The following is a 24,582-nucleotide window of genomic DNA, read 5'->3' as shown; positions in this document are numbered from 1 at the left end:
AATAAATAATACTAATAATAATCTATTAATTACATTATAAGAATAAGACTCTCAATCCTTCACTCTTCTTAACTAAATACAATAATATGACTATTTACTTATAGACCAGATGACTTGGCAAATAAGCCTTACAACCATAAGAAATTTTCTAATAAGATACTAATTCCTAAACAATATAACTATTATAGGCCCCCGTTTGGCAAGTGAGTTTTTTAGGTGTTTGTTTAAAACTTTACTATAGAAATTGTAGAAATTTTTTTTTGAAATGTGTAAATTTTTGAATAATTTGAAGTGTATAGTTTAAAAATTTTGAGAATTTTTTTAAGGTTACTGTAGTTAAAGTTGTTAAAAAACTTGTAGCAAACAAACTTGGTCAAAAATTTGCTTGCCAAACAAGGCCATAATTTGACTCCAATAAAATTACTAAAACTCTAATTTGACTAAAATACTACTAAATAATAATATGTGAATTTCTAATTTTGACCCTTGATTTAATATGCCAATATGCAGGCTGCTAATATTGGTGCAAGCATGCATGTTGCTGTAAAATGTGCATACAACTGGTCTAAATAATAGTCAACATTGGTCGCAAGAAACGACGTCTGAGGCTTAGGGCAGATTGAAGAAAGTGGGGAACACCTAGACCACACTTTGTTCATTCCTGGGCTGGAGTCAGTTGATCCACCACTACTCGTTCCCAATGCCTTTGTGTGTGTGTGTTTTTCTTTTTTGGGATTTTAGTCGTTCCCTATGCCTTTGTTTGCTTGTTTAATTGTATGGCATTACGGGTATAAATGAATTGAATTGAATTCAACTTCTAAGCTCACAGGCTCGATTCGAACTTTTTGGGAATCCTATACAGAATTAAAATTTAAGATCTAGTTGGATTTCAATATGATCCAAATGAAATTGTAGATACCAGCTCATACTTGCATGGATCTAGTTTTCGTGAACTGAAATGCTTTGAATGTTTGTATGTTTTTTCCAAGAAACAAATTATAATATATGAAAAGCAACCATTTAAATCATTGAATTCTACTGAATATACCTTTTAGTCCAAAAAATAAAGTCAAGGTTTCGTTTTTGAAAGTATGGAGATTATCAATTATTTCTTGATCCATTACTGGGGTAAATGCTCCTACGTACAGAAGTTCCCCAATTAAATAAAAGTAAAAAGGATCAAACGAAATGTTTTTACATATGAAACATAGTAGATGGAAAAAAAAATAGTAAAATAGCATTGACATAAGACAGTGCTGAAATAGTAGTTCAAAGTTTTATTACAACTAAGGATCCATTTGGATCGTGTATTTTGTGAGTGTTTGTTTAAAATTTTATATTTTACTGTAATTATTTAAAAAAAATTGAATATTTCCAAAACACCCCATTTCCCTTTCCACCGCCACTAATAACTTCTACCATCCACCTCGGCCGCCGGTACTTTATTTGATGTATTTTTTATGTATATTTTGTAAAATCTGCGAATGCTTTAAAGTATTATTTTTGATGGTGTTCTACCAAAATTTTGTCTCTCTAAACTATCTCTAAAACAGGGGTGCCAAACAAACCCTAAAATACTAGAACTTGCTTAATTAGAGTGGCTGTGATAGAGATTATGAAATAAGATGTTTAGAGTACGGATCAGGTTGCAGCTCAGACAAAATATCATCGTTTATAATTGTAAAATTAAGATTGAATAATTTGTCACATCTGTAATGCATGTGCATAACGAGGCTATGGATGTCATAGAGACAATTTAACCGAAATTGAGAGGAGATATTGTATATGAAAAAGCACATCGTACTATTTTTGTATACAATTTAGCTGTAGGATGATGCAAAGTAGCAACAAGCGCAGAATTCATGAACTAATGGACTTGGAAGAGATGAGATGAAATATTACACCAAAGTATATATCCAACCGATACTTTTCTTTTCTCAGTGGAACCGTGGATTTATCATTTTCTTCTTTTTCTTATTAATGTGGAAACTTCGTCACTCTTCTAATGCATACTATACCTCCTAAACGTACTGTGGTAAAAATGCTGCACCTGAAACATATATATAGATTGAATCCTGTGGATCGAAATGAATACATTGGCCGCTTAGGCTTATGATCATCTATAGAAAAGTAGTACTAATAGCTAGCTTCACAATTACAGTTTTGGAATCCCAATTCTGGGCTACAAAAGATTTGCAAAAAATCAGTAGCTCAATTTATAGCCGAGCAGACTCTGCGAATCTCACCATCAGTGCCTGTAATAACACCAATGTTACTCATCTTCACCATGGACCTTGCAAATTCCGCACTGAACGTCAAGCCAAGCAAGCCTCTTATCCCTAAAAATCGTTGCACAAGGGTTCTGGTGGAGGGATCTGTCCACAGCATTTGATCTGATTCTAGGATACCCCGACCACTCTGAAGATTTCCGAAGAAAGAGTTGTCGAACCTGTTTTCACTGCCGGTGTCTAGGGCCACACGCTTGGAGGCGTCACCATTTGCCGGACAAAGTGACTGAAATTGAGAAAGAAAAGAGGGACTGATCGAAGGGTCAACCGTCACGCTGGAATTGAAGTTGTACATTCTGTACTGGACGAATTGGCAAGCTACCGTTCCAATTGTGTGTCCCCCTAATATTATAAACACAAATGTAATAAAGACCGTTGGCTATTCTTAAAATATTGACACCGCATGCTACTGTCCCAATTGTAAGTAATGTTCGTTGCCTTGGCCAATCTGATATGGATACTAAATTTTCAGAGGATCGAGAAAAATGATTTTGACAATCGAGAAAGAACAATGTACATCACTTTCATTGATGTGTACGTACGAATCCATTGGAGATTATTTGCCACGCAATTACCGGGGGTTTGAACTATAACAAAATAATGTGTCGATCAGGAGGGGCAAAATTAGCATTAAAAAAAAATACGCAAATAGAATGGACAAAAAAGAAAGAGAGATCCATAACAATATGATCGTCCTTACCAACAAGGGCCACGAGGTCTTGTGTATCGAGACCTTTGGCAGCAAACTTTTGCTTTTGAACATCAACGGAATCTCTGAATCCTGGCAAATTTGTGGCATCGGATGCTAATGAAACTCGGCCATCTCTACGTCCCGTTGGCACAGGCCAACCCGGTCCACCAGCCTGCATGAACTTCCAAAGGTTAAGCCAACCTCTCATGCAAAACAGAAACAAGAATGATCTGGAAAAATTGAGCTGGAACTACTAGAATTTGATAGCACAAGATTAAATTTACCAGCACAACAGAGTCACGGGCAGCTAAAGCAAGAATGTCTGCACAAGAAACGACACCAGGGCATGCTTGCTCAAGCTGGCTCTTAGCATCGTCAATCACTTCATATCCTCTCAACAAAAGATTAGGCGGAGCAGTTTTCTCGGTGCCTGCACCGTCAATGAGGATAGAACCGTCGCAGCCCTGGACGAAACAGTCGTGGAAATGCATCCTAAGCAACCCCGGAGCAACTTTAGGGTCGGACTGAAAATGTGTTCTCACTGTAGATTGCACAATTGATTCAGCTCGGGGACATGAAGCTGCATAGAACCCAACTCGCGTTCCTTGGCCTAATACCAAGGTTGCAGCACCCACTGCGAAAAAAAGAAACGAAAAGATCACAGAGATTTTGTTAAGGGAGTGAACTTCCATTTTCACGAGTGTTTATACTAGTAAATTAAATATTGAACTTTGTATCTCTGTAAGTGTTTGAAATTTGTAGTAATACTTGTGCTGTTTTGATACTCGTTGGAGTGATGAGGAATGTGCTAGCTAGAGCTCTGGTATTTATATGCAGCAAAAGCAAGCAAATTGCCTGGATTGTGTAGTAGGTAAAACTAGAAAGTAAACAAAGCCGGCTTCAAGAAACCGGGTTATAAGGATTGGAAACTTTTCAAACTGTGGATTGGATGATGAGTTGGATGCATTACAGCGCAGCTGCCATTTCCTTTGTCTTATAATGAGAATGATCTTTGCCTCAGACTCGATAATTCTCCACGAAATCCAGTTGCATCTATTACATTGCAACCGTGTTTTGCATGCATGGTGGCTCTGGGCATATTCAACTATTGCTCAGTATTGGATTTTCACCGGTAACTAACAAGTGCCAAACTTCCTACAGAAAATATGTAAATAACGTAAACGATGTAAGCTGCCGTGCATGAGACATAAATCAACCACCGAACTAGTCCTATCCTTTTGAATTAAAAAATAGCCTGTGATTATTATAATTCTGTCGAGTGCCAGGGCAGTATCCTTTCACTTCACTGCATCAATCGTCTCTAGGTCTCGTCAACTAATTCATGGATAATCTAATACAACTTGGTATACTTTTCTTATGGATCCAAATAGTTCTGCATGCCTAATTTTTGTTCGGTTCCAATAGACAATAGTTTTTTATTTTCCCTATGTATGTCTCGGTCAAAGAAACCAGCATTTGTCTTGCAAGCCCTTGTATTATCCATGTGGAAAGACAGTAATTGCATCCAATTTTTTGTACAAAACGTGCTAATTTCTCATCTTTACGTCTCTACGGAGCGAAGGTTCTTCCTTCAAATTCTCTTTCAGTTTTGGTTCTTCAGTCATATATATACATGCATATATAGGAGGCACTCTGGCAGTAATTTGTTTTACTATTGCACTAGTGATGCCTTTCATATTTTGAATTACCATGTTGTTGGATGCATCTGTTGGCAAGCCAAACTGTAATTAGTAGAAAGAGGAGTTTTTCTTTCTTTTCTGTCTTTTGGGTCGTATGGAGGAGACTTGTTTGTTATACTTATATCTACTCAAATACACATTCAACTCGCTAAGCTAATTCTTTGTGCCTGTTAGGCGGACCGCCAAAATGGGAACAGCCTGATTTCGCCTGTAACGTCGCACGACTTATTTAGGTCTTCCAGTTTTGTCTTCTTTTAGTTTGCTCGGCTTTGTATGAAGCGCGTATTCGTTTCGGCCCGGGCATGAAAAGTCAGTCAGTCAGTCATAAAAAACCAAATAATTCTTTTTTTGTTTTGAAGGCCAAAACCAAAGAATTGGACAATCATAATTCATAATTAAGGAAACCCTGTTAACTTATTAAATAATCAAATATGAAGAAAATAAAATAAAACTCAATTCCCCTCGGCATTAGGAGCAGGGCGAATGGAGAATTTTGAATTCAAAATCTTCTTCTTATAAGCTGTTCTCCTTTACCATACAGTTCAATCCTCCCCCAATTTGTCCAATGAAATAATATTTGCATATGCATATTAAACATGTACTAATAGATTAATCATCAAGAGAAAGCCACATATTATACTAAACGTTTATCTTCTCAATGTTTGTTTGCAAGTACAAACATATCTATGAATGAACAAGCTCTTACTATTAGTGTACATGTGTGGCTTGAAAAGCGCATCCAATTGGTGCAAATAATATTATACATTCGTCGCAAGGGACAACTTCCTAGGGGAGATCGGAGCAAGAGGAAGGAAACACCTAGACGACATTTTATATTATTAATAATGGATAACGTTGATCGACAGGTCTTTCCCCATGCCTTTGTTTTCTTCTTTGTGGTTTTAATTAATAGTTCTATGCTTCTATTGATTGCGTGGCACGTCATTGCACTGCTTGAGCTGCTGGTTCTATTTCCATTCTTGACGTACAAAAGTTAGAGGTCTCTTCTGGCATTTTCTGTGGGAAATTTTGGTTCATCGTTTTTGTGATCAAGAAATCGAATAGAACAGCCCCTTCAGATGGGTTTAAAGAATTGTAGTGATCCGTACACGGTTAAAAGTATTTACGTAGCGACTAGTAGGCTCGACAACAAAAGGTTCTTCCCACGGAAAATTGGCATGCATGGTCATTTTGTGCATTCATGATCAAAAGGAAGTAATTAACACGCTCTCACGTACATGCGTATGACTGGAAGATTTAATTTAACAGATTTTACTTTACACCCTTATCCCATCAAAGATTCCTTAGTAAACCAGGGAGCAAGGCAAAATTTTTTGCATGCGTATTCGGGGCTTGCTTATCATTGCAAGAATATCTTTTTTGTGAAGGAAGAGGCAAATCCATCCGTGTTTTGTTGAGAATATGCTTTAAATTTGCCATCGTATGCTATGCTATTGATATTGAATTCTATGAATATTTTGTTGCAGCTAATTCTACCTAGATATTTTCCTCGGACAAACTGGTTCCATCCCTTGTTTCCTCCGTTAATTAACACAGTTGGCTATCTTGTACCCCGAAAATTCCTTAGGTGAGGAGGCAAGTTCGTTTACCCATTCTAGCATTTTGCATATAGATCAATGGGAAGATTTTGTAACCAACTAAGCCAAATAGCAGGAATATGCATGCGACAATCCCCTTGTTTAAAAAGCCAAGGTTCCTTGCAAAACAATCAGTTAGCTTGGCTCAAGTGATTGATCCTACGTAAAAACAATTTATGAAGAAGTCGTTTTCTAGGATTCTCAGATGATGAGATTTTTATCTGATCTCTGTTTTGATCGTCCTTGTTTTCCCCTTCAACACTGGAAACTAGTAGCCGGCATGGCATCCCACCGTGAATATATATTTTACAAATCCATCTAGCTAACTTATTTGCTACGTACCTTTCTATTTGTACGAGGCTCATCCATGCTAGGTTCAACCAAATGGCTTCTCCATTGAATTGTAGAATGACGTTTACTAAGTTCCTCGAGCACTTCCTTCTTCTATATCTTCTTCTACTATGTCCAAAAATCACGGCTGACGATGGTCAAAATGGCTTCCACGGAGAGGAAAGAGATGCCCTTTTGGCTCTCGTAGCCGGTTTTAGCAATTCGTTTCTTCATCATAACTGGACTAAGGTCATGTGTTACGAGAACGATCCTCCCTACTGGTTTGGCATTGAGTGTTTGAATGGAAGAGTTACCGGAGTAAGATTGGAAAATTTGGGCCTAACCGGAGAAATCAAAGTTGATTCACTTCTCAACCTGACAGAGTTATCAATTCTGAGCTTCAAAGACAACTCAATTTCAGGACCACTGATGGACTTCTCGAACAATCAGAAGTTGACAGACACTGATTTATCAGGCAACAGGTTTGATGGAGCAATACCGTTGTCCCTTCTAAAGCTCAATTCCTTGGCATCATTGCAACTTCAAGCTAACAATTTGAGTGGTTCAATTCCATCGTTTGATCAGACTAGCTTGAGGGAATTCAATGTGTCTTACAACAATCTTTCGGGGCCAATTCCCAATACTAAAGTCCTTCAATCATTCAACCGGTTTTCGTACTTTGGTAATCCAAACTTGTGCGGCCCTCCATCTTCCTCAGACTGCAACAGCAAAAATGATACGTCCGATACTAACAAGTCAAAAAGTTCAAAGTCGTCTAAACTTGTTCCAATCTTATTAGTTGTTAATGTTGTTGCTTTGATCATTCTTTTATTCCTCTGCATTATTTTCTTTAAGAAGTATAAAAACCTCAAGAAAAAACTGGAGGAAAAGCACGTTTTGGTCGGGGACGAAGAAAAGGATGAGAAGGTTAAAATGGAAACGGGGGGAAATAGGGTAGCAGCTGATGAAGTAGAGAAAGGGAAGCTTGTGTTCGTAAATGAAGATAGGAAATTTGAACTTGACGATCTCCTAAAAGCATCTGCTGAAGGTTTGGGTAAAGGCAACTTTGGTAACTGCTATAAGACTATGCTGGAAAGGGGACCAATTGTCGTAAAACGACTAAAGGACTTGAAACCTTTAAGCGGTGAAGAATTCATGAAACAAGTAAGACTGATTGCTGATCAAAAGCATCCAAACTTGCTATCTCTTCTTGCCTATTACTATTCCAAAGATGAAAAGCTACTACTATACAAATTTGCTTCAAACGGAAACGTGTACAACCGACTTAATGGTAAGTATAATCAATTTATCATTATTAGCAGTGTTTTTGGAGTATAAATCAGTAAGATGGATGCGTTAAGCTCTTCTGCTGATGTGTCTTACAGAGGGAAAGGGGAAACCAACTCGAATTCCTTTTCGGTGGAGCTCAAGATTATCAGTAGCTCGTGGTGTAGCTCGAGCATTGGAATATCTACACCTCAACACCAAGTCAACAAACGTTGTCCCACATGGAAATTTGAAGCTATCCAATGTACTTCTTGATGAAAATGATGGTGTCCTTGTAACGGATTATGGGCTAACTTCACTTGTAGCAGCTCCACTGGCAGCTCAACGTATGATTGCATTCAAATCACCCGAATACCAAAGTCACAAAAAGGTGTCAAGAAAGTCTGATGTTTGGAGCTATGGCTGCTTACTCCTGGAGCTGGTAACAGGGAGAGTTTCAGCTGATTCAGCCCCACCAGGGACCAATGCAGTTGATCTTTGCAGGTGGGTTCATCGCGCAGTCAGAGAAGAATGGACAGCTGAGATTTTTGATGTTGAAATAGCAGTTCAGAGAAGTGCCAATCATGGGATGCTAAAACTACTGCAGATTGCAATGAGATGTTGTGCAAGTTCCCCTGAAAATCGCCCTGAAATGAGTGAGGTTGCAAGAGAAGTTGAGAACATAGTCGTAACGGCCGATTCCGAAGATGAGGAAGAGTTTTCATCAATGGATCGATCGCTCACGGATGAATCCATGTCAACTCCATCCAGGAGTACTACAACTTTAGACGATCGACGATAATTTATTTTTTCTTGCATTGGCCTTATTGCAATTTTGTCTGTGATGTACTTTCCTATATTAGTATATTAGCAAAGGTTGAAAGCCAACAAATTGATTTTCTTGTGTTTCGGAGAGTAAGAAGCCACCTGAAAAGCATTCCTGGTTGGTAAAGGTCATTTGTATATGAGTGTGAATAAACTCTGGTGATTCTTGTTCCTAAGTAAATACTCTTCTTTTCTAGCTTTCATTAGATTAGCGTTCAATCTACTGTACTTTGTTTTTTAAAAAAGAAATAAGATTACAACTAATCCATGATGGTATGATCAATACAAACAATTCACAACTCAGCAAACCTGTTGGAACCTGGAAGCTCAACCTGTTCGATAAAGAATATATTATTGATTGTTAAAAAAGAAAGGAAAAAATACGGCTGATTTTCTCCAATCTAATAAAATGTGGTTGGATGGAGAAAGCTTAAGCATGTTTCAATACCATCCCTTCACTTGGAGTTGGTTGTCAACTTAAAAACAAATTGTTGAGTCCAAGTTATTAAATAAAAAGTAAGTTTTTTAGACGCCGTATAAATTAACTTAACTTTACATCGATGGATGATTTATCATTTTGCACCACCTTACTTATTAATGAAGGTATACTATTTCATTAAAACCATTTGATTTTTAATAAACTAATCCCAAAAGTAAACCTAGAATATCACACGAGTAATTACGTACCCAAACGATTTGTTCTTCTCTTGTAATTTCCTACTCTCCAACATCTACTTCTTCTATTCGACTTTTGCATTCTCGCTGTTGCCACCAAACCACCTCCTGATGTGACTTCTACTAGCCTGTAAGGCTGTTTCTGTACTGGTATCTGTGCTATATAACCATCCGAAAATGAGATACCTTTGCTCTGAATTGTGATCCTATCCACTGTATGAAAGTGGTACAACATGCAATGCTTATCAGTACAACAAGAAGAAGCAAAGTTCAGTTTCCCCGAAAAAGTGACAACATTAAGATCTATCAAATGACAGCACACTGAAGAGTTAAGGGCATGCTTTTTTTTTCACCCATCCCATCACGAAAGGTTTTTCCTTTTTCAGTAAATGTTTGGCTGTATTCTACTTCTATCGTGACCGTGGATCAAAACAGAACATGTACGTGAAATCATAGATTGCTTAAATAAATTGTTACGTACCGTTCATTAATGCAGTTTTTATATCAACACCAGAATTCAAACATACAATCGTTTACGAATGAGTGATCCGTTCTTATTACAAAAATATGATCCGTTCCTTCTAATTGAATCAATTTGTACGAGCTCTCTCAATGGCATGCATTGGTGCCTGCACGCACTTTGCCTTGCAGCCATTCTTGTGCATGGTGCAGATAAGCTATCTGTCAAAGGCTACGGCCGCTAGCCAAGCAGACAATACCCGCTGGTAACAAGGTTGCTTCTTCTTCTTATGTTTGGATGGTAAATTATTTGAGATATTTTTACTATAGCATTTTTTCTGAGATGATGTATGTGAGATAAAAACATAGTTGAAAAATGTATTGATGATGCAAGCAAATCAGTGTGTGTAAATAAGGTGCAAATAAAGTAAAATAATCTTCAATCCAAACACACAACTTAAGGTTGCTTCAACTCCTCTGACTCGAACAATTCAACATGGGTACATACGTAAAAGAAAGGATAGTGTTAACGTCACAATTTGAATTTTATTTTCACAGTTATTATTGAATGAAATGCCAAAAATATTCTTCCAGGTCGAATGTAATTTGGATGTGGAAATGTATAGTTTTGTCATTTTCAACAGGAATTACTGTAGAAATAAAATTCAACCGTGACAATTCATTTGCCGTAGAAAAAATCAATTTGTTTACATGCACTTGACGAATATGTAAAATTGAGATTTGTATGGTCGAAACTCAAGAAACTTCAATTTCTTATTCCCAAAGGCCACATGCTTGATATTGCACCAAAAAAAAAAAGCTAGCTAGATTATATTAAATAAATATTATTAGTTAAGAGACCCAAATCATTCGTTATCCGGGTGATCTGCAAATGCAGTTTGGATGAAGGTTTCTCAGCATTTGGGAGGTTACAAGAATATTTAAAAAAAATGAAAAATTGTTCAAAACGTCGTCACATATTGCCAAATGAATTTTTTTGTCTTTCATTTTTAAAATGATAAATTTGCGACCCTTACAATAGTAAGTCAATCTAAATTGTCAACTATTTTTTACTCTAAATTCATTACATGACCCATACATAGTTTTTTTTTAAAGCAAAAAAGTTAAAGATCCTATTTGTAGTTAACAAATAACCCAATTTTTATTCACTTTTGCATTAAAAAAAGTAGGGTCGCCCCGAATCATATTTAGTTTTTCCTATTCATCTTTATTTTTATCACTAAAAAAGTAAGATTAACCTTTTATACATAAAAAATGATTTCATGTAGGTCATGTGGTAATTTTACACTTAAAAGTGGTCAAAAATTTAGATTGAGACCAAATTTTGCTAACTTGAATTTGTAAGGAGTGTAAAGTTAACATTTTAAAAACTATATGAAACCCCTTGTGGTATAGCTGAAAGATATAAAACCTTTTATTTTTTAAAAATTCCTATAGAGCCACCTTATACTTTTAACTAAAGTGGAATTTGACCTTTAACAAGTTGTGTAACTTGTAAGTGACATAAAACTTTACAATATTAAAAAAATTTAATTATAGGATTAATGCCACTCTTTAAAAAAAAGAGTGGATGAAATTCCTTTTATTTTTTGATGCTCAAATTACTTTGACTTAACCGTCATGTGTTTTTACAAATTTTATAATTTTTGAAGCACTTTTAAAGAGCGAGAGGCTTTATGCCTTTTGGATGATAAAATTCATTTGATGGAATGTAAAGGATGTTTTAAAGGATTTCTCCCAAAAAAAATATGTAGGCATTGAAAATGCCAAAAACCCTTTTTCTTTATAGATTTGTTGGTTCATGATATTCCTTGTAGTATGATTTCTTACTTTCTTCTATTAATTCCTCAACTTACATGTATTATCTCTTTTATTATATACTAAACCCATAAAACATTTAAACACTTTAACAATTTGCTTGCATTATTTGCACCAAAATTATTTACCTTACTTGCATCATAAATATATTTTTCAACACATTTTTTTTTGCCTTTCCAATTATATTTTTATCTAATATATATTATATCACAAAAAAATGCTACAATAATTATTCTCAATAATATTTCAAATAAATTTCTATTCAAATACACTCAAATAATTTTTTTTTTATATAAATAATCTAATATCCAAACAAATGGTGGCACCTCTACTATGGTTGGAATCGTGTGAGAGCAAGGAGGAGCCTTGACAACTCGATCGTGTGATGAACTGGACTAATCGCTAGAAGATTCAGATTAAGATAAGACACAATCCGTGTAGAAGTGAAAAAAAAAACTACAACAACGTTGCCACTGGCATATCTCTTCTCTAAGGCCTAGGCTGTCTATTTTTGCTGCTGCGATAATAATATGCTATGCGAACCCCCATATAACAATGCTGTACTATTTCCCCTAGTCTGCTGCGACAAGTGATCCTGCTTCTATCCCGGCATAACATCCCTTTTGCTATAAAAGCCCCACGTCAAGAAAAAGATCCCTTGCGTGCCTAGCCTTTCCTTCATTCTTGTAGTAACAGATTTCTTCTGAAAAAAAAAAAAAAAACTTCCAATGTTGGGTGAAAAAGATAGCCCAAAGAAACCATATGGTACCAATTGCTCTAATAATGGCAACATAAAAAACAAAAAGAAGAAGAAGAGAGGTGGTAGCAAGAGAAAATTGAGTCTTGAACAAACTGTAGCATATAAATCCGTAAGTGAATGGGTCTTCTTGGACAATTCTGCGAATTCATCATCTGCCGCTGAAATTATTGATGACTTTGGGGTGGTGCACTGGAATCATCCAAAGGAGAGGCTGGTCTTTGACTTTCACTGTCATTCGATTCACAGTGATGGGTTCTTATCACCGACCAAGCTTGTTGAAAGAGCCCATCAAAATGGGGTGAGAGTTCTCCTAATTCGATCTTTGTCTGTACTAGTAATTCTTATGTGTTAAATCTGGGAATTTGTGAAAGGCCATTTCCTTTTGGGACTTGTTCTATTTTTATTATCTGGACTGTGTTTTGAAGAATCTGATATTGGAATTGTTTTTAGCGTATGATTGAGCTCAGAGGATCATGTTTTGCTCTATAAAAAGTTGAAGCCTTTACCTAATTTATTAGAAAAAAAAAAAAAAGGACTGCTTCTCTTTTGTTTGGTCTTTTTTAGTGTATGTAAGTGATTCGCAAGGGAATTTCAATTGGAGAGAAAACAGGGAGAGGTTACTTTGATAACTAGTTTCTGATTTTGGAATCTGATGGGAAAGTGTATTCAAAAACTCTGAGAAGGGTACTGCGTGGCTCGGATTTTGTGAAATTACAATGGTTAAGTACATTTGGACCACAATCATCGTCCACTAGAGATGTCTGTTTGGAAACCTTGCCCTGTGCTCATTCTTCTAGAATCATTTTTTTCCAATGCTTGCAACTCAACATCGCTTATGATAATGAATTATTTACCTTGATGGACTTATATGCCATGAATTTATAATTCAATCCTTTAGAAGATCTTCACTCCATTGTTGTTCTTCTAATATTTATTAGCTACGACATATGCTGCTAGTCTATGCTTTTTTAATGAGTATTATGTGGTTAGAGTACTACAACTTATTATTATGTATATCCTGAACAGGTGAAAGTTCTTGCTTTGACAGATCATGATACACTGTCTGGTATACCTGAAGCCCAGGAAGCAGCTTTCAGATTTGGGATCAAGATTATTCCAGGAGTTGAAGTTAGCACAGTTTTCTATCCAAGGTAAAGTCAGCATTTTGGCTTAATTATGTCCAGCATTAAGTAACAGTAGCTAAAACACGTTTTAGCTGGTCAGGTTGTTCTTCTATTAACTTTTAGTGGCTGTCTTGCGCCACAGTCTCATTGATTGTTAATGGATTGCTGATTTATTTATTTTTCATTTGCAAGTTTCATTTCCTTTCTGACATTCAACATGAAATATACAGAGGAGAGACAGGATCAGAAGAACCAGTTCATATTCTCGCATACTATAGTGTGTGTGGACCAACAAGGATAGAGGAATTAGAGAAGCTGCTACTTGGTATAAGGAATGGACGTTTCCTTCGTGCAAAGAGCATGGTTTCAAAATTAAACAAATTGAAGCTGCCTCTCAAGTGGGAGCACATAACCAAGATTGCAGGCACAGGGGTTGCTCCTGGTAGGCTGCATGTTGCTCGTGCTTTGGTTGAAGCAGGCCATGTAGAGAACCTAAAACAGGCCTTTTCAAGATATCTTTACGATGGTGGACCTGCTTATTCTACGTAATTAGTGTGATATAGTTAATTTTTCTGTGTCCCTAAAGTTGGTTGATATGATGTCTATAGATTAATTAGAATGTCTTGTTCAGGGGAAGTGAACCAAATGCAGAGGAAGCAGTTGAACTGATATGTAAAACAGGAGGTGTTGCAGTTCTGGCACATCCCTGGGCACTAAAAAACCCAGTGGCTGTGATTAGAAGGCTAACAGAAGCAGGCTTGCATGGAATAGAAACTTACAGAAGTGATGGGAAACTGGCAGGTACATCATTCATACTGTGTTGCCTTATTTTACTTTCTGTTTCATCTATTGGATTTCCAAACTCATTGTGCACATTTGTAATTCCTCAAAAGAAAATTTTCATCTCGAGTATAAGAATACAATGTATTCTCTTCAATCATCTTTTGGGGCGTGTGCGGTTTGTAATGATAGCTTGAATCACCTTTTCTTGATAAAACAGTTTACAGCGACCTTGCTGATGCATATGGTCTTGTGAAGCTTGGAGGATCAGATTACCATGGGAGAGATGGACAGCATGAGTCTGATCTGGGGAGCGTGAGCCTTCCGATGTCGTCGGTGCATGAATTTCTTAAGGTTGCCCGCCCAATTTGGTTCAAGGCTATTGTGGATATCTTGGAAAAATATGTCAAAGATCCCAATGATGCAAATTTTCATTTTATAACCAAGTTTGAGAAAATAAGGCTGCGTAAGAGTATTTCTGCTTTTAGTTCTGCCAGTGACTTGATTAACCATTTGTTATCATTGTGGCTGACAAAGGAAGAGAGACTGAATCCAGAGCTCGAGGCTATCAAGCTAAAGCTCTCCGCTGTTTCAGTCAGTCACGCACAGCCTGAGACTGATGCTGCAAGAACAAAGTAAACATCACGTTGGAATCGAGATTTGTTTCTTTGCTCCCCTTGTTGTCTGGGATGGTGAGGATATTCAGTTTTGCAGTCCTTTTTTGCGGGTTATGTTCAGAGTTTTCCTTGAAGCATCATTTGTCAATCTCCCTTTTTGCCTATTGAAGTGGCTTTTCATTTCACCTTGTTCTAGAAGAAGCTAATGAAAAAAGAAACTCTCTCTACCTTGTCAAGTGCAAACCACGTATTGAAATGCCTATTACTCGCTCCTTCAGACGCTTTCCTAAGGAGGAGGATGTTTAACAAACTTCGGTATTCTTACACTTATCAGACCTCCTTTTTTTTTTCGGGGTACGATGGCTGGCCTGACATTAGTAGCCAAGCAACCATGACTACTTATGCAGGCTCGTGACCGTACAATCAGCTATACGCAAGACACATGATATCAAACGACCTTAAGTACCGAGTTTGCTAGCTGCAATCATGCAATGTATTGACAAACCTGCACATGCTCGACTCTCTCTATGAAAAAACCCTGCAGAATATTAAACTGAAATTTATATACTAAAACTAAAGGGCTAATTTCCTTCCTTTCTTTTGATAAATGAATCAGAACAAAATGCAACTTTAGCCATCAGACAGGGATTGTCTATGAAAGTACATTCAGTCTAAAACAGTCCCCCAGTTCTCAAATGACAGAGGCCATCCAGCAACCTTGTAGACATGAAAACTTGGAATCTTACTGCACACTAAACATCACGAGTCAATCCAAGAATCAATCAGAACTCACTAAATTGAGCCAACAAAAAAGAAGATGGATATCATATCAACGTAGTATTGGCTTGCTTGGTGCTTAGGTTTTCACCTGTGACTGTCATCAGATAGAACAGAAAAGTTCAGCACTAAAGAGACTCGTCAAGGGGCAAAAATTCGCCCAACTGCTTCACATTTGAACGCATAGCTTAGTCAAACCTATCAAATGAAAATGAAGCAGTATCGCACAATGAAACCACATTAGCTGAATTTTCCGATTTCCATCTTTTTCTTCAATGCCTTTTGACCATGGTAAATCAATGCATCTACTATTCCAGCAATTGTGAAGATACCTGAAAAAGAAAATGGATTTCAAAGTGTATTAAAAAGAAGCCACATGCATGGAGCCAAAGATGAAACAAAATGACTACATGTTAGACAATGGGCTTAAAACTGGTTCCAAAGTCATAAATTTATATGCTGAAAGGCTAAATGAGAGACTTATCAAATTCACAACATAATAAACCATGAAGGTCACAACTCATCTCAGCAACGTCTTTTTAACTATTTCTCTTAGTTTTAAGATGTTGTTCGGGTTAAATGTCTAAGTATTAAAGGACAATTCTTTTTGTTATGCAAAGAACACTACAACATTTCCATGGCCATTAACATGTGTCAGCGAGAAATTAAATTTTGCTATATGTTCGAATCGTGCTGGTGAACTTATTGTGGTGAGACAACACTTCCAATAATGATCTTTGTGCTTCATATGGTGGTAATTCCTCTCCCACTCCCCTTCTCTCTCTCTCTCTCTCTCACACACACACACACACATATCAGAACAGTATCCATGAGACAATTAAGCACTATGGATGAGAAAAGATGAGAATGAGACCGGAAATAAATTGAACCATCGTATTACCTCCAACAATTGCACAAATATGGGTCATGAAGTGTAAGAAAGATGCATGATCCTCCTTGTATGTCACCTGTAAAAACAAATATCAGAAAATACCACTTTTCAGCTTAGTTCCAAAAATACTTTCTGCTTTCTGATCAATCTCTCTCTCTCTCCTTCCCATTTTTCCTGTGATTCCTTATCCGCACTACGGTTGTTAACATAAATCTCTAATCCACATCATCAAAACAGATGCCTTCAGTCTAATAGTTTTTAGAATATTTGAATAGACAGTTTTTTGTTATTAAAAGAAACTGTACTAGTTCGGATTAATTGAATGAGACTTCCTGCACCACAGTAATGGAAAAACCGAACTAACCTTAATAGGAGAAAGGTCATAAAAGAAGAAAACCCCAGGAAGTGTACGAGAATGACCCGCTTCTGAGCTCTTAAAATGCTCTGTCACCGAGAACTGCACCAACAGAAGGGGCCTTAATTATGACATGGATAAAAAATTAGTGCAACGAAACAAGATATCATGTCCAATATGTTTAAGCATACCTGATTTGACTCAATACTACGGCCTCTAATATCAGTATATATAGTGGGAACCACCTGCAAATGTCATCAGAGATGTTAACTAAACATTCTCAATTCAACAGCCACTAAATTCAATTCTAAAACTCAAAATGGCTCATATGAACCACAACTTCAGTGTCAATATCTTGAAACTTAGTAATGCTCATATAATTCTTGATCTGCAAATATATTCAGTAAAACACCCATAGAACTCATTAATGGTTCATATGAAAATCTTTTCCACTTCCCAAAAAGGCAAATGATGTATGATTGCTGAAGCCAGATTTTCATTTTATATTAAATTTGTGTATCTTGTTCTTAATTTTTAAATAAAAAGGGGGGATAAATGCGATGGGGGAGCAGCTTAAGATTTTTAAAGGATTGATACAGAATAAGAAAAGCTGAGTCATATAGATGGAGAGAAAGCAAAGAATTAATAATAAATATTACCTTAATAAAATACTGATGCATTCCATTTGGTGTTTCATGCTCCCAGTGCACTCTAAGTTGCAAACAGATAAAGCAGAAAATAAATATTCCAGTGAAAGAACTCATAAGATTTAACAGTCAACCCTTTCTCTTATCTGGGGAAGGCTGGGTTGAAGATATACTGAGAGCTAATTTCACTGCTCAAAAGCACTCCATACTAATAGTTACACGAAAAATAAGACGATTTGTGCATGAAAAGTAAACATTGTTAGTAGGACTTATTTTCAAGTAGGAATATGCACAGATGCAACCCACATAACAAGGACATAAGCTTCTTCTTGATTTCATAACTGAAACCTATTCCAAAAAGAACTGAGAACTATCATAATCTCGAAAAGCATCAGGAAGACAACTTCTCAATTCAAAAAATAAATAAATAACATATAGACAATTAAAAGCAATTATGAAGTTCCAAAGAAAATTACCCATCTAGTGGGTTTACGACTCCAGGAATAGAATCTCCAAAGGCTAGCTTATTAATTTTGTGGCTTATCTGCATTGCCAGCAAAGAATCAGAGTTATGAAGACCAAATACTTAGAATTCAAGACAAACTAAACAGAAAGGTTTTTGTTTTAAACTCAATAATAAAAATAATCACAGTAAATATTAAGTTTTATAACAACATCCTGGGAAGAAAAATCAGATCTTACATTATAACTCTCTGTAGATAAAGCCAGCAAATCATGCACATGAACATTTGACTGATGAAAGCTTTTACCAAGGGTAAAATGAAAATTTCCAGCCACTCTATTAACCTCCAAAGATCCATGAATATTGCATCCTTCACCTTCTTCATCTTTAATCTGTTGAATAAAACCTTCTCTTCTGCACTGGCATCAGCAACATATCACACCAAAAACTGAGACTTAAGATGATGACACGTATGTAGGAACAGAAGAAAAGCCCATGCAAACTGTATAACCCGCTTGAATACTGAATACAAAATCTACGCATTACCCTTCATTTTTGGCAATTTCATATTTATGAGTTTCAAGTCTTTTTGCAAAATCATCAATTGCTCATTTTTCTTTCTAATTAGCCTGCAATGTGCAGTCTAGAAGGACCACATTTATAGTATGTGAAATTAACATTACATGAGTGTCAAAAATATCGCAAAGTGGTGTGCAAGTGCTTATTGAACTCTTGATTACAACCTCAGCTGTATGCCCGCCCAAACGCATCTTCATATGCAGGGGGTAACAATGTTCAGTCAACTCTAGATAACTGTTATTGAAAATGATTCTGTGTACCTCTCCCCTAACGGACATATTGAAAAAAATTCATAAAAGAAGGTTCAGTTCAAGCATATCAATACAAAAATAAGTGAGTTTATGGTCACATTTTAAAAGCAGATTCTCCTTTAACTTCAAGACTGGGAAAGCAGTATCCTACTTAAGTTTCCCATTTCCAAGTCACAAGCACTGTAGTTCTCATTTTATTATGATACCGTCATCTCTTGCTTTTTTGTCTCTATGTAAAATTCATATTTCAAATATTATGCATTAACATATCTAATCCACATTTTATGTTCTAGGCCGCCTCAAATTACTGTATGCATTGATAATCGATATGACAATATAAAATTTGTCCTCAGCACATGGCAATCCATATGAAGTACAATTAAGGTATATAACATTTTTCATTTCCTTGAAACTTTTCCTCTTAAATTTCTGTCTTTTCCCATGATAAATATCCATGATATAGTAACACAAGTGAATCAAGTCACTAACTAAAGCACAGATGTCTTATAGAAGCACTTCTACTGTTTCAAACTGGAGAATGATGTCAAGCCATCTCATTTTCTCACGCTCAGAAGCCATTAGCTACCAATAATTAAGATCATTCAGAAAGTATAACATGCATTTTCATTCCAACCTGGTCGATCAAATCCACATTTGTCAACCCCCAACCTTTTTTACGGTAAGCCTCACGAACTTCTTCACATGAATTACAACAATCATCATCTGACTGCAAAAAAGAAAGAAATAAATAAATACATAAAAATAAAAATAAAAAGTAACAAAGCTGAAAGCCCACATAACATTCTGCACATCAGAGGCCACTCAATTGAACAGCTCCATCTGCCCCAATGCTTGGACATGCACATTCATGTATTTCTTAACACCTTTGACTTTTATTTTTAAGTCAATGCTTTCACGCTAAATATGATTTGACTTTACTTGTCATTTTGTCCAAATTCAACTGCAAATTAGTCCTTTGATCCCATAAACCACAACTACATTATCATTATTTTCAATCAATTCCTTAACTGTAGCACTAAAATCACTGATCTCTCTCTCTCTCTGATATCTATCTATCTATCCTAAAGTTACACGTGTATCTCCCCAGATAACTCTCATCTCAATATTGAAAAATTACACCCAATCAGAGCAAAACAAGTAGACATACCAGTTCTGCTCCATAACATGAACCGCAATAGGTCTCATTGTGCTCTAGCCGGCCACCATGTCTTTGTAAAGGCTTCTCAACCTGGATTCAGGTTAATTGGAGAAACAACATAATGAATAGAAGGCAGCCAATTACTCTCAAGAGTAACAGCTCTCAACACAAAGAACATGCAATTTATCACAAAAGATACTCCCTCTTTCTGAAAATGAATGTCTAAATTTAACATGAGACAATTACTAAAGACAACTTAAAATACAGTTCAAAGACAGAAGTGCAAAACACATCAGGCCTCTATATGTGTTCATTTAAATATAAGAATTTTTCTAAAGCATCTCATAGGCAAACGTCCTGCTTGTCACCATATGGAAACATTCAAGGCCATACTAGACTATTGAATCCAGCAGTATTGGTGATGTTAATGCTTGAATAGTCAGAGCAAGATTCAATATATTGTTGGCAATTATATCAGATTTGCAGACATAGTTGTGCTTTTTTCCGCCAGTTTCAACTCACTCAACTGATAAAGGCTTGGAACTACACATTCCTAGTGAAGACTTACAGACAATAGGTAGTTGATAAAACATGCATTACCAACTTATACACAAAACAAGATGCTTCAAAGCAAGATTTCTCGGACAAAAGGATTGTAATAACTTACCTTAGGAGCACCAATTTTATCCTGTCTGACTTCAATCACATTACCATAAGAATCGATTCTCTTCTTGAATATGTCATGTCTCTGAAAGGTCAGGAAGGCATCTTTAACTGATCAAGCAGGTCAAAGTCTTATAGTATTCAGGAAAGAGAGGCAACAACAAAGAGGACAAACAATTTGCCCAAGTAGGAGATAAACCATTTGAATCATGATAGCTTCATGCTACAACTAGTGCCAAAAAAATTCACATCAGTATAGCAAGCATTACATACTATGTCCAGATGTTCCTCCCCACTGATATCCATGGCATCAAGACTAAGTAATGAACACCGAATGGCAGGAAAAGTGACATCAAACTGTCACAAAAAAAAAAGCACCAATTAGTATTTCTATGAAGAAATTAACAGCAAACCAGGTCCATGCAATGTCCTGATTATCACTCAAAACAATGAAAATATCTCCATAAGAAAGTATCAAGTTAATTAAATTAAGTTCAAAGCATCCTGAAATCATTACACAATGGTAACTAGTAAGACCATGATGATTTCCATAAAGCAAATGATTATACAAGTTGAAGACGAGGGATTGAGCAAGAAATAAACATGAAGAGTATAATAGGACACTTGCATCATTTTACACAGAGTAATACTCTTTACATTGATATGTAGTTTTCCTCCCCTTGAAGTGTCCACTACAAGCTTGGTTTCTGTAACAGTATGGAGATATAGCCCTGCAATTGGTAAGAAGCCACAAATGATCAATAAGATTCACAACTAAGAAATGCAAATTAAAGGAGTCAAAGGAAAGGATACCACAAACGCATGATCCAAATTGCGTTAAATATTATGCAAGCTCTACTAAAGTTTTTCTTTTTTTCTTTTTGTCAGTCCACTAAAGTAGTTTGGACGCATAGGGAATTGCAAAAACTACTTGTAAAATCAAAAGGACAACCTGTCTGCCCAAAATCTTTAGCATATGGTATATCTGGCAGACAAGTTACCAGTATTAGAATCCTATTTGAAAAGCTCTTAGGAGAAGTTTAGTAGCCCATCATTTGACAGCCTGAGAGTTTTCATCACAGAGAGACCACCTTCTTCGCCTTCCATATCTTGCACATCATTCTTATTTAGTCAGAAAAAATGCTCAATTCTACTATTAGACATAGGTGAATCTCTCTATCAGTATCTTGCACATAGTTCCCAATTAGATTGTCAGAAAAACTTGCTCAGTTCTACCACCATATATAGGAGAATATCAGTTCCCACTTGGCGGTGATTTGAAAATTTTAACTTTCCTACAAGACCCTCCACCTTGTTGCTAACTTGGGGACTCTTAAATGTCTTTACTTCTTTTGATATGGGAGTACTAATTTAAGAAATAAACAAAATCTTTTTGTTTGTTTGTTTGTTTGTCTAAGAAGAAGATGATTCTACATTAAGCAAATGAGGCAAACCAACCTAGCCAGAAACCAGAAATCCATACTCGTTATAACACCGTTCAAGTGAATGACCATAATTCTTCAAGAACCTGAAGGCAGCCTGAAATAGGCAGTACGCAATCCACAAGAATTTGAAATTCTTAACGTGAACTAGGAAAATAGCTTGAAAATTGGACCTATTGAGATGAGATTACAGCTTTTCTTACAACAATTTAGAAATCTAGTTGCTTCTCATACGAAGCAGGTATCCACGTTGACAACCGATCACAAAATCATCCAATATCATGTCAAACTCAAGTAAAGCGACAATTGTCCACTTGAATAGCAATGAACTCATACAGAATTGCTGAATTACACAGGGAACAAGGTAAGAAATTCACATGAACCAAGCAGTATTATTATTAAAGAAAAAAAAAAAGAAGCCAAATTTTCTTCTCTCCAGAAATAAAGAATAATTGAAAGCGGAGAAGAGTGGGGGGAGGGGGTGCAAGAGGAGACGTACTGAGCTCGGAGATGAAGAGCAAGAGCATAACGATGGAGGAAACAAGAGTGATAACACCACCGGAGAGCGTACGGCTGAAAAAATCCTCATTGATCTTCGGGTAAGCATCCAAGTTCCGTACTTTATTCAATAATTTATTCATCCCTAATTATCTAATCTCTATTCCCTCTTTACCAGCCCACCAATTGCTATTTTACAAATATGATATAGGAGAAGCAAAAGAATTCCCAGAATTCTTTTTCTCCTCTCCGTCTCCGTTCGAGACACAATCAAGAAAGTATAACTCTGACCCGAGGTGGGTCGGTGGCGGCTGCTAGCTCCGGGGAGCTGCCGGCGCCGGAGAGCAAATAATTGCTCGACTTGGTCGAAAGAAAACAGAGAGGCGAGAAGCAGAAGGAGAGAGCTTTTGTTTTTTGTGCAGCTGGGCTTGATTCTTGATTTGGTGGGTGTTTGTTTGGTTTCATTTGTTTCTTTATGTACATATTTTTCTTTTATTATATTTTTTTTCTTTCTTATTCTGTCCTTACTGTTTGTTTAATTTTCGTTATTTGTTTGATTTTGAACGAGGAATTGAGTTAGGGTGATATTGAGCCAGGTCGAGCTTGAATATCCTCATACTCGAGTTTGATGTTCAAAACTTCAAATACACTGCTCAAGCTCGAGCGAGTTAGTTATACTGATCTCAAACTCGACTCAAAGTAATATATTCCAGGCTTGAGCTCAACTTGTTGGAGATTAAGTCGATACGCGAACTCAATATCAAGCTTGTACTCGAGTTCGTCAAAGAATTTTCAGTTGAAGGAATAATTTAGCTATTCTTAAAATATTAATTAAATATTATAGCGAGTACTTGATAGAGCTCAACGAACTTTCAAGTACGTAATATCCCATTCGAACTTGACTCACACCCTTAATCGAGTAGCTCAAGTTCGACTTTGACCGAGTTTGAATCAAGCAGCTGATTGAACAACTTGTGAGCTCTAGTCAAACTGTTCAATTGAGTTGCAACCCTAGACTGAGCAACTGAGCAGAAGTCGATGCCCAGGGAACATGGACAAGAAAAAGCTCGAAGTGAATCGGGTCAGTTGCCTCTAATGTTCGTCGATAGTGTCAATTGTTAGTGCTCAGTAGGGTTGATTGTGAGCTGAGCTGCTTGCGAGTCAGTCAACTGCTCGACTCGAACTCGGTCAAGTTCGAGTGAGGATGTAAGCCGAGTTTCGAGTTTGAATATATGGTACTCAAGTTCAACGAGCTACTTGTCGAGTATTTTTTAATTTAAATAATATATTTTTAATTATAATTTTACCATTAAGGGATTATGTTTCAGTTAATTTACAAGCTAGTTTGCATACTTAATTAAATTCTTTAATGGCAAAAAACTAATAACATATAATTGTTTGAACCACATCGAGTCGAGTTCGAATTTTTTAACATTTTCTTCAAGTAAAGTTCGATCCTCCATTTTCCCAACTCAATTGAGCTCAAGCTCGAGTCGAGTAGGATGCCAACATTGTTCGGCAATATTCGAACTCGATTCGACTCGTGTACACCCCTAGTATTCAGTAAATAACTAGTAGTAATGAAAATTACGGGATACTCTATTAGCCAATGATCTTTATCTCGCATTCCCCAATCTAACACTTATCGTGGCTTTTAAAAGGTGGAATGCATGTACTAGCCAATTTAGTATAAGAAGAAGAGGAGGCTTACCTATTTGGAGACTATAACATGTCGCCCACGCATTAAGTGAATTACAATAATTCTATAAACTGCCTGGTACTTTTATCTTTTAGCAGAAACCTATCTTTGCTATTGACACTCTGGGTTGGAGAAGCATCCCTCGTACTAAGTTGAACTGGGAACTGGTTTTGAAACTTGGCTTGTCTCGTGATTGCTTTTTTTT

The 24,582-nt window shown here is 36.4% G+C and overlaps 4 protein-coding genes across 6 annotated transcripts; 2 read left to right on the top strand and 2 right to left on the bottom strand.

The window, feature by feature from the left end:
* Positions 1-2,083: 2,083 nt before the first annotated feature.
* LOC113731687 (peroxidase N1-like) lies at positions 2,084-3,671 on the bottom strand. Its single transcript, XM_027257070.2, has 3 exons — positions 3,264-3,671; positions 2,989-3,151; positions 2,084-2,630 (listed from the first exon to the last, which is right to left on the bottom strand). Exons 1-3 carry the CDS (start codon positions 3,669-3,671, stop codon positions 2,212-2,214), a joined length of 990 nt encoding a protein of 329 aa, XP_027112871.1. The 3' UTR covers positions 2,084-2,211.
* Positions 3,672-6,547: 2,876 nt separating this feature from the next.
* On the top strand, positions 6,548-8,901 carry LOC113724035 (pollen receptor-like kinase 1). Its single transcript, XM_072081409.1, has 2 exons — positions 6,548-7,898; positions 7,993-8,901. The coding sequence occupies exons 1-2, from the start codon at positions 6,662-6,664 to the stop codon at positions 8,673-8,675; spliced, it is 1,920 nt and encodes a 639-aa protein (XP_071937510.1). The 5' UTR covers positions 6,548-6,661; the 3' UTR covers positions 8,676-8,901.
* Positions 8,902-12,173: 3,272 nt separating this feature from the next.
* On the top strand, positions 12,174-15,179 carry LOC113731684 (uncharacterized). The gene is made up of 5 exons (XM_027257066.2): positions 12,174-12,729; positions 13,458-13,582; positions 13,786-14,100; positions 14,187-14,356; positions 14,556-15,179. Exons 1-5 carry the CDS (start codon positions 12,400-12,402, stop codon positions 14,972-14,974), a joined length of 1,359 nt encoding a protein of 452 aa, XP_027112867.1. The 5' UTR covers positions 12,174-12,399; the 3' UTR covers positions 14,975-15,179.
* A 347-nt stretch (positions 15,180-15,526) lies between these two features.
* Positions 15,527-23,152, bottom strand: LOC113731685 (uncharacterized). Of its 3 annotated transcripts, none has more exons than XR_003458579.2 (14): positions 22,680-23,152; positions 21,396-21,469; positions 21,012-21,095; positions 20,743-20,823; positions 20,085-20,165; positions 19,551-19,643; positions 18,326-18,505; positions 18,100-18,167; positions 17,636-17,687; positions 17,168-17,221; positions 16,986-17,078; positions 16,631-16,697; positions 15,821-16,061; positions 15,527-15,704 (listed from the first exon to the last, which is right to left on the bottom strand). XR_003458579.2 is itself a non-coding variant. In XM_027257068.2 (13 exons), the coding sequence occupies exons 1-13, from the start codon at positions 22,819-22,821 to the stop codon at positions 15,970-15,972; spliced, it is 1,161 nt and encodes a 386-aa protein (XP_027112869.1). In that variant the 5' UTR covers positions 22,822-23,152; the 3' UTR covers positions 15,527-15,969. The 3 variants fall into 3 exon arrangements, 1 of the variants encoding a protein (XP_027112869.1); XR_011840366.1 differs by having other exon boundaries at positions 15,527-15,697; XM_027257068.2 differs by having other exon boundaries at positions 15,527-16,061.
* Positions 23,153-24,582: the final 1,430 nt, after the last annotated feature.

This window comes from Coffea arabica, chromosome 2e (assembly GCF_036785885.1).
Source record: "Coffea arabica cultivar ET-39 chromosome 2e, Coffea Arabica ET-39 HiFi, whole genome shotgun sequence".
NCBI classification, from domain to species: Eukaryota; Viridiplantae; Streptophyta; class Magnoliopsida; order Gentianales; family Rubiaceae; genus Coffea; species Coffea arabica.
Note: the sequence above shows the minus strand (reverse complement) of the source record. Positions and strands in the feature narration are given on the sequence as shown.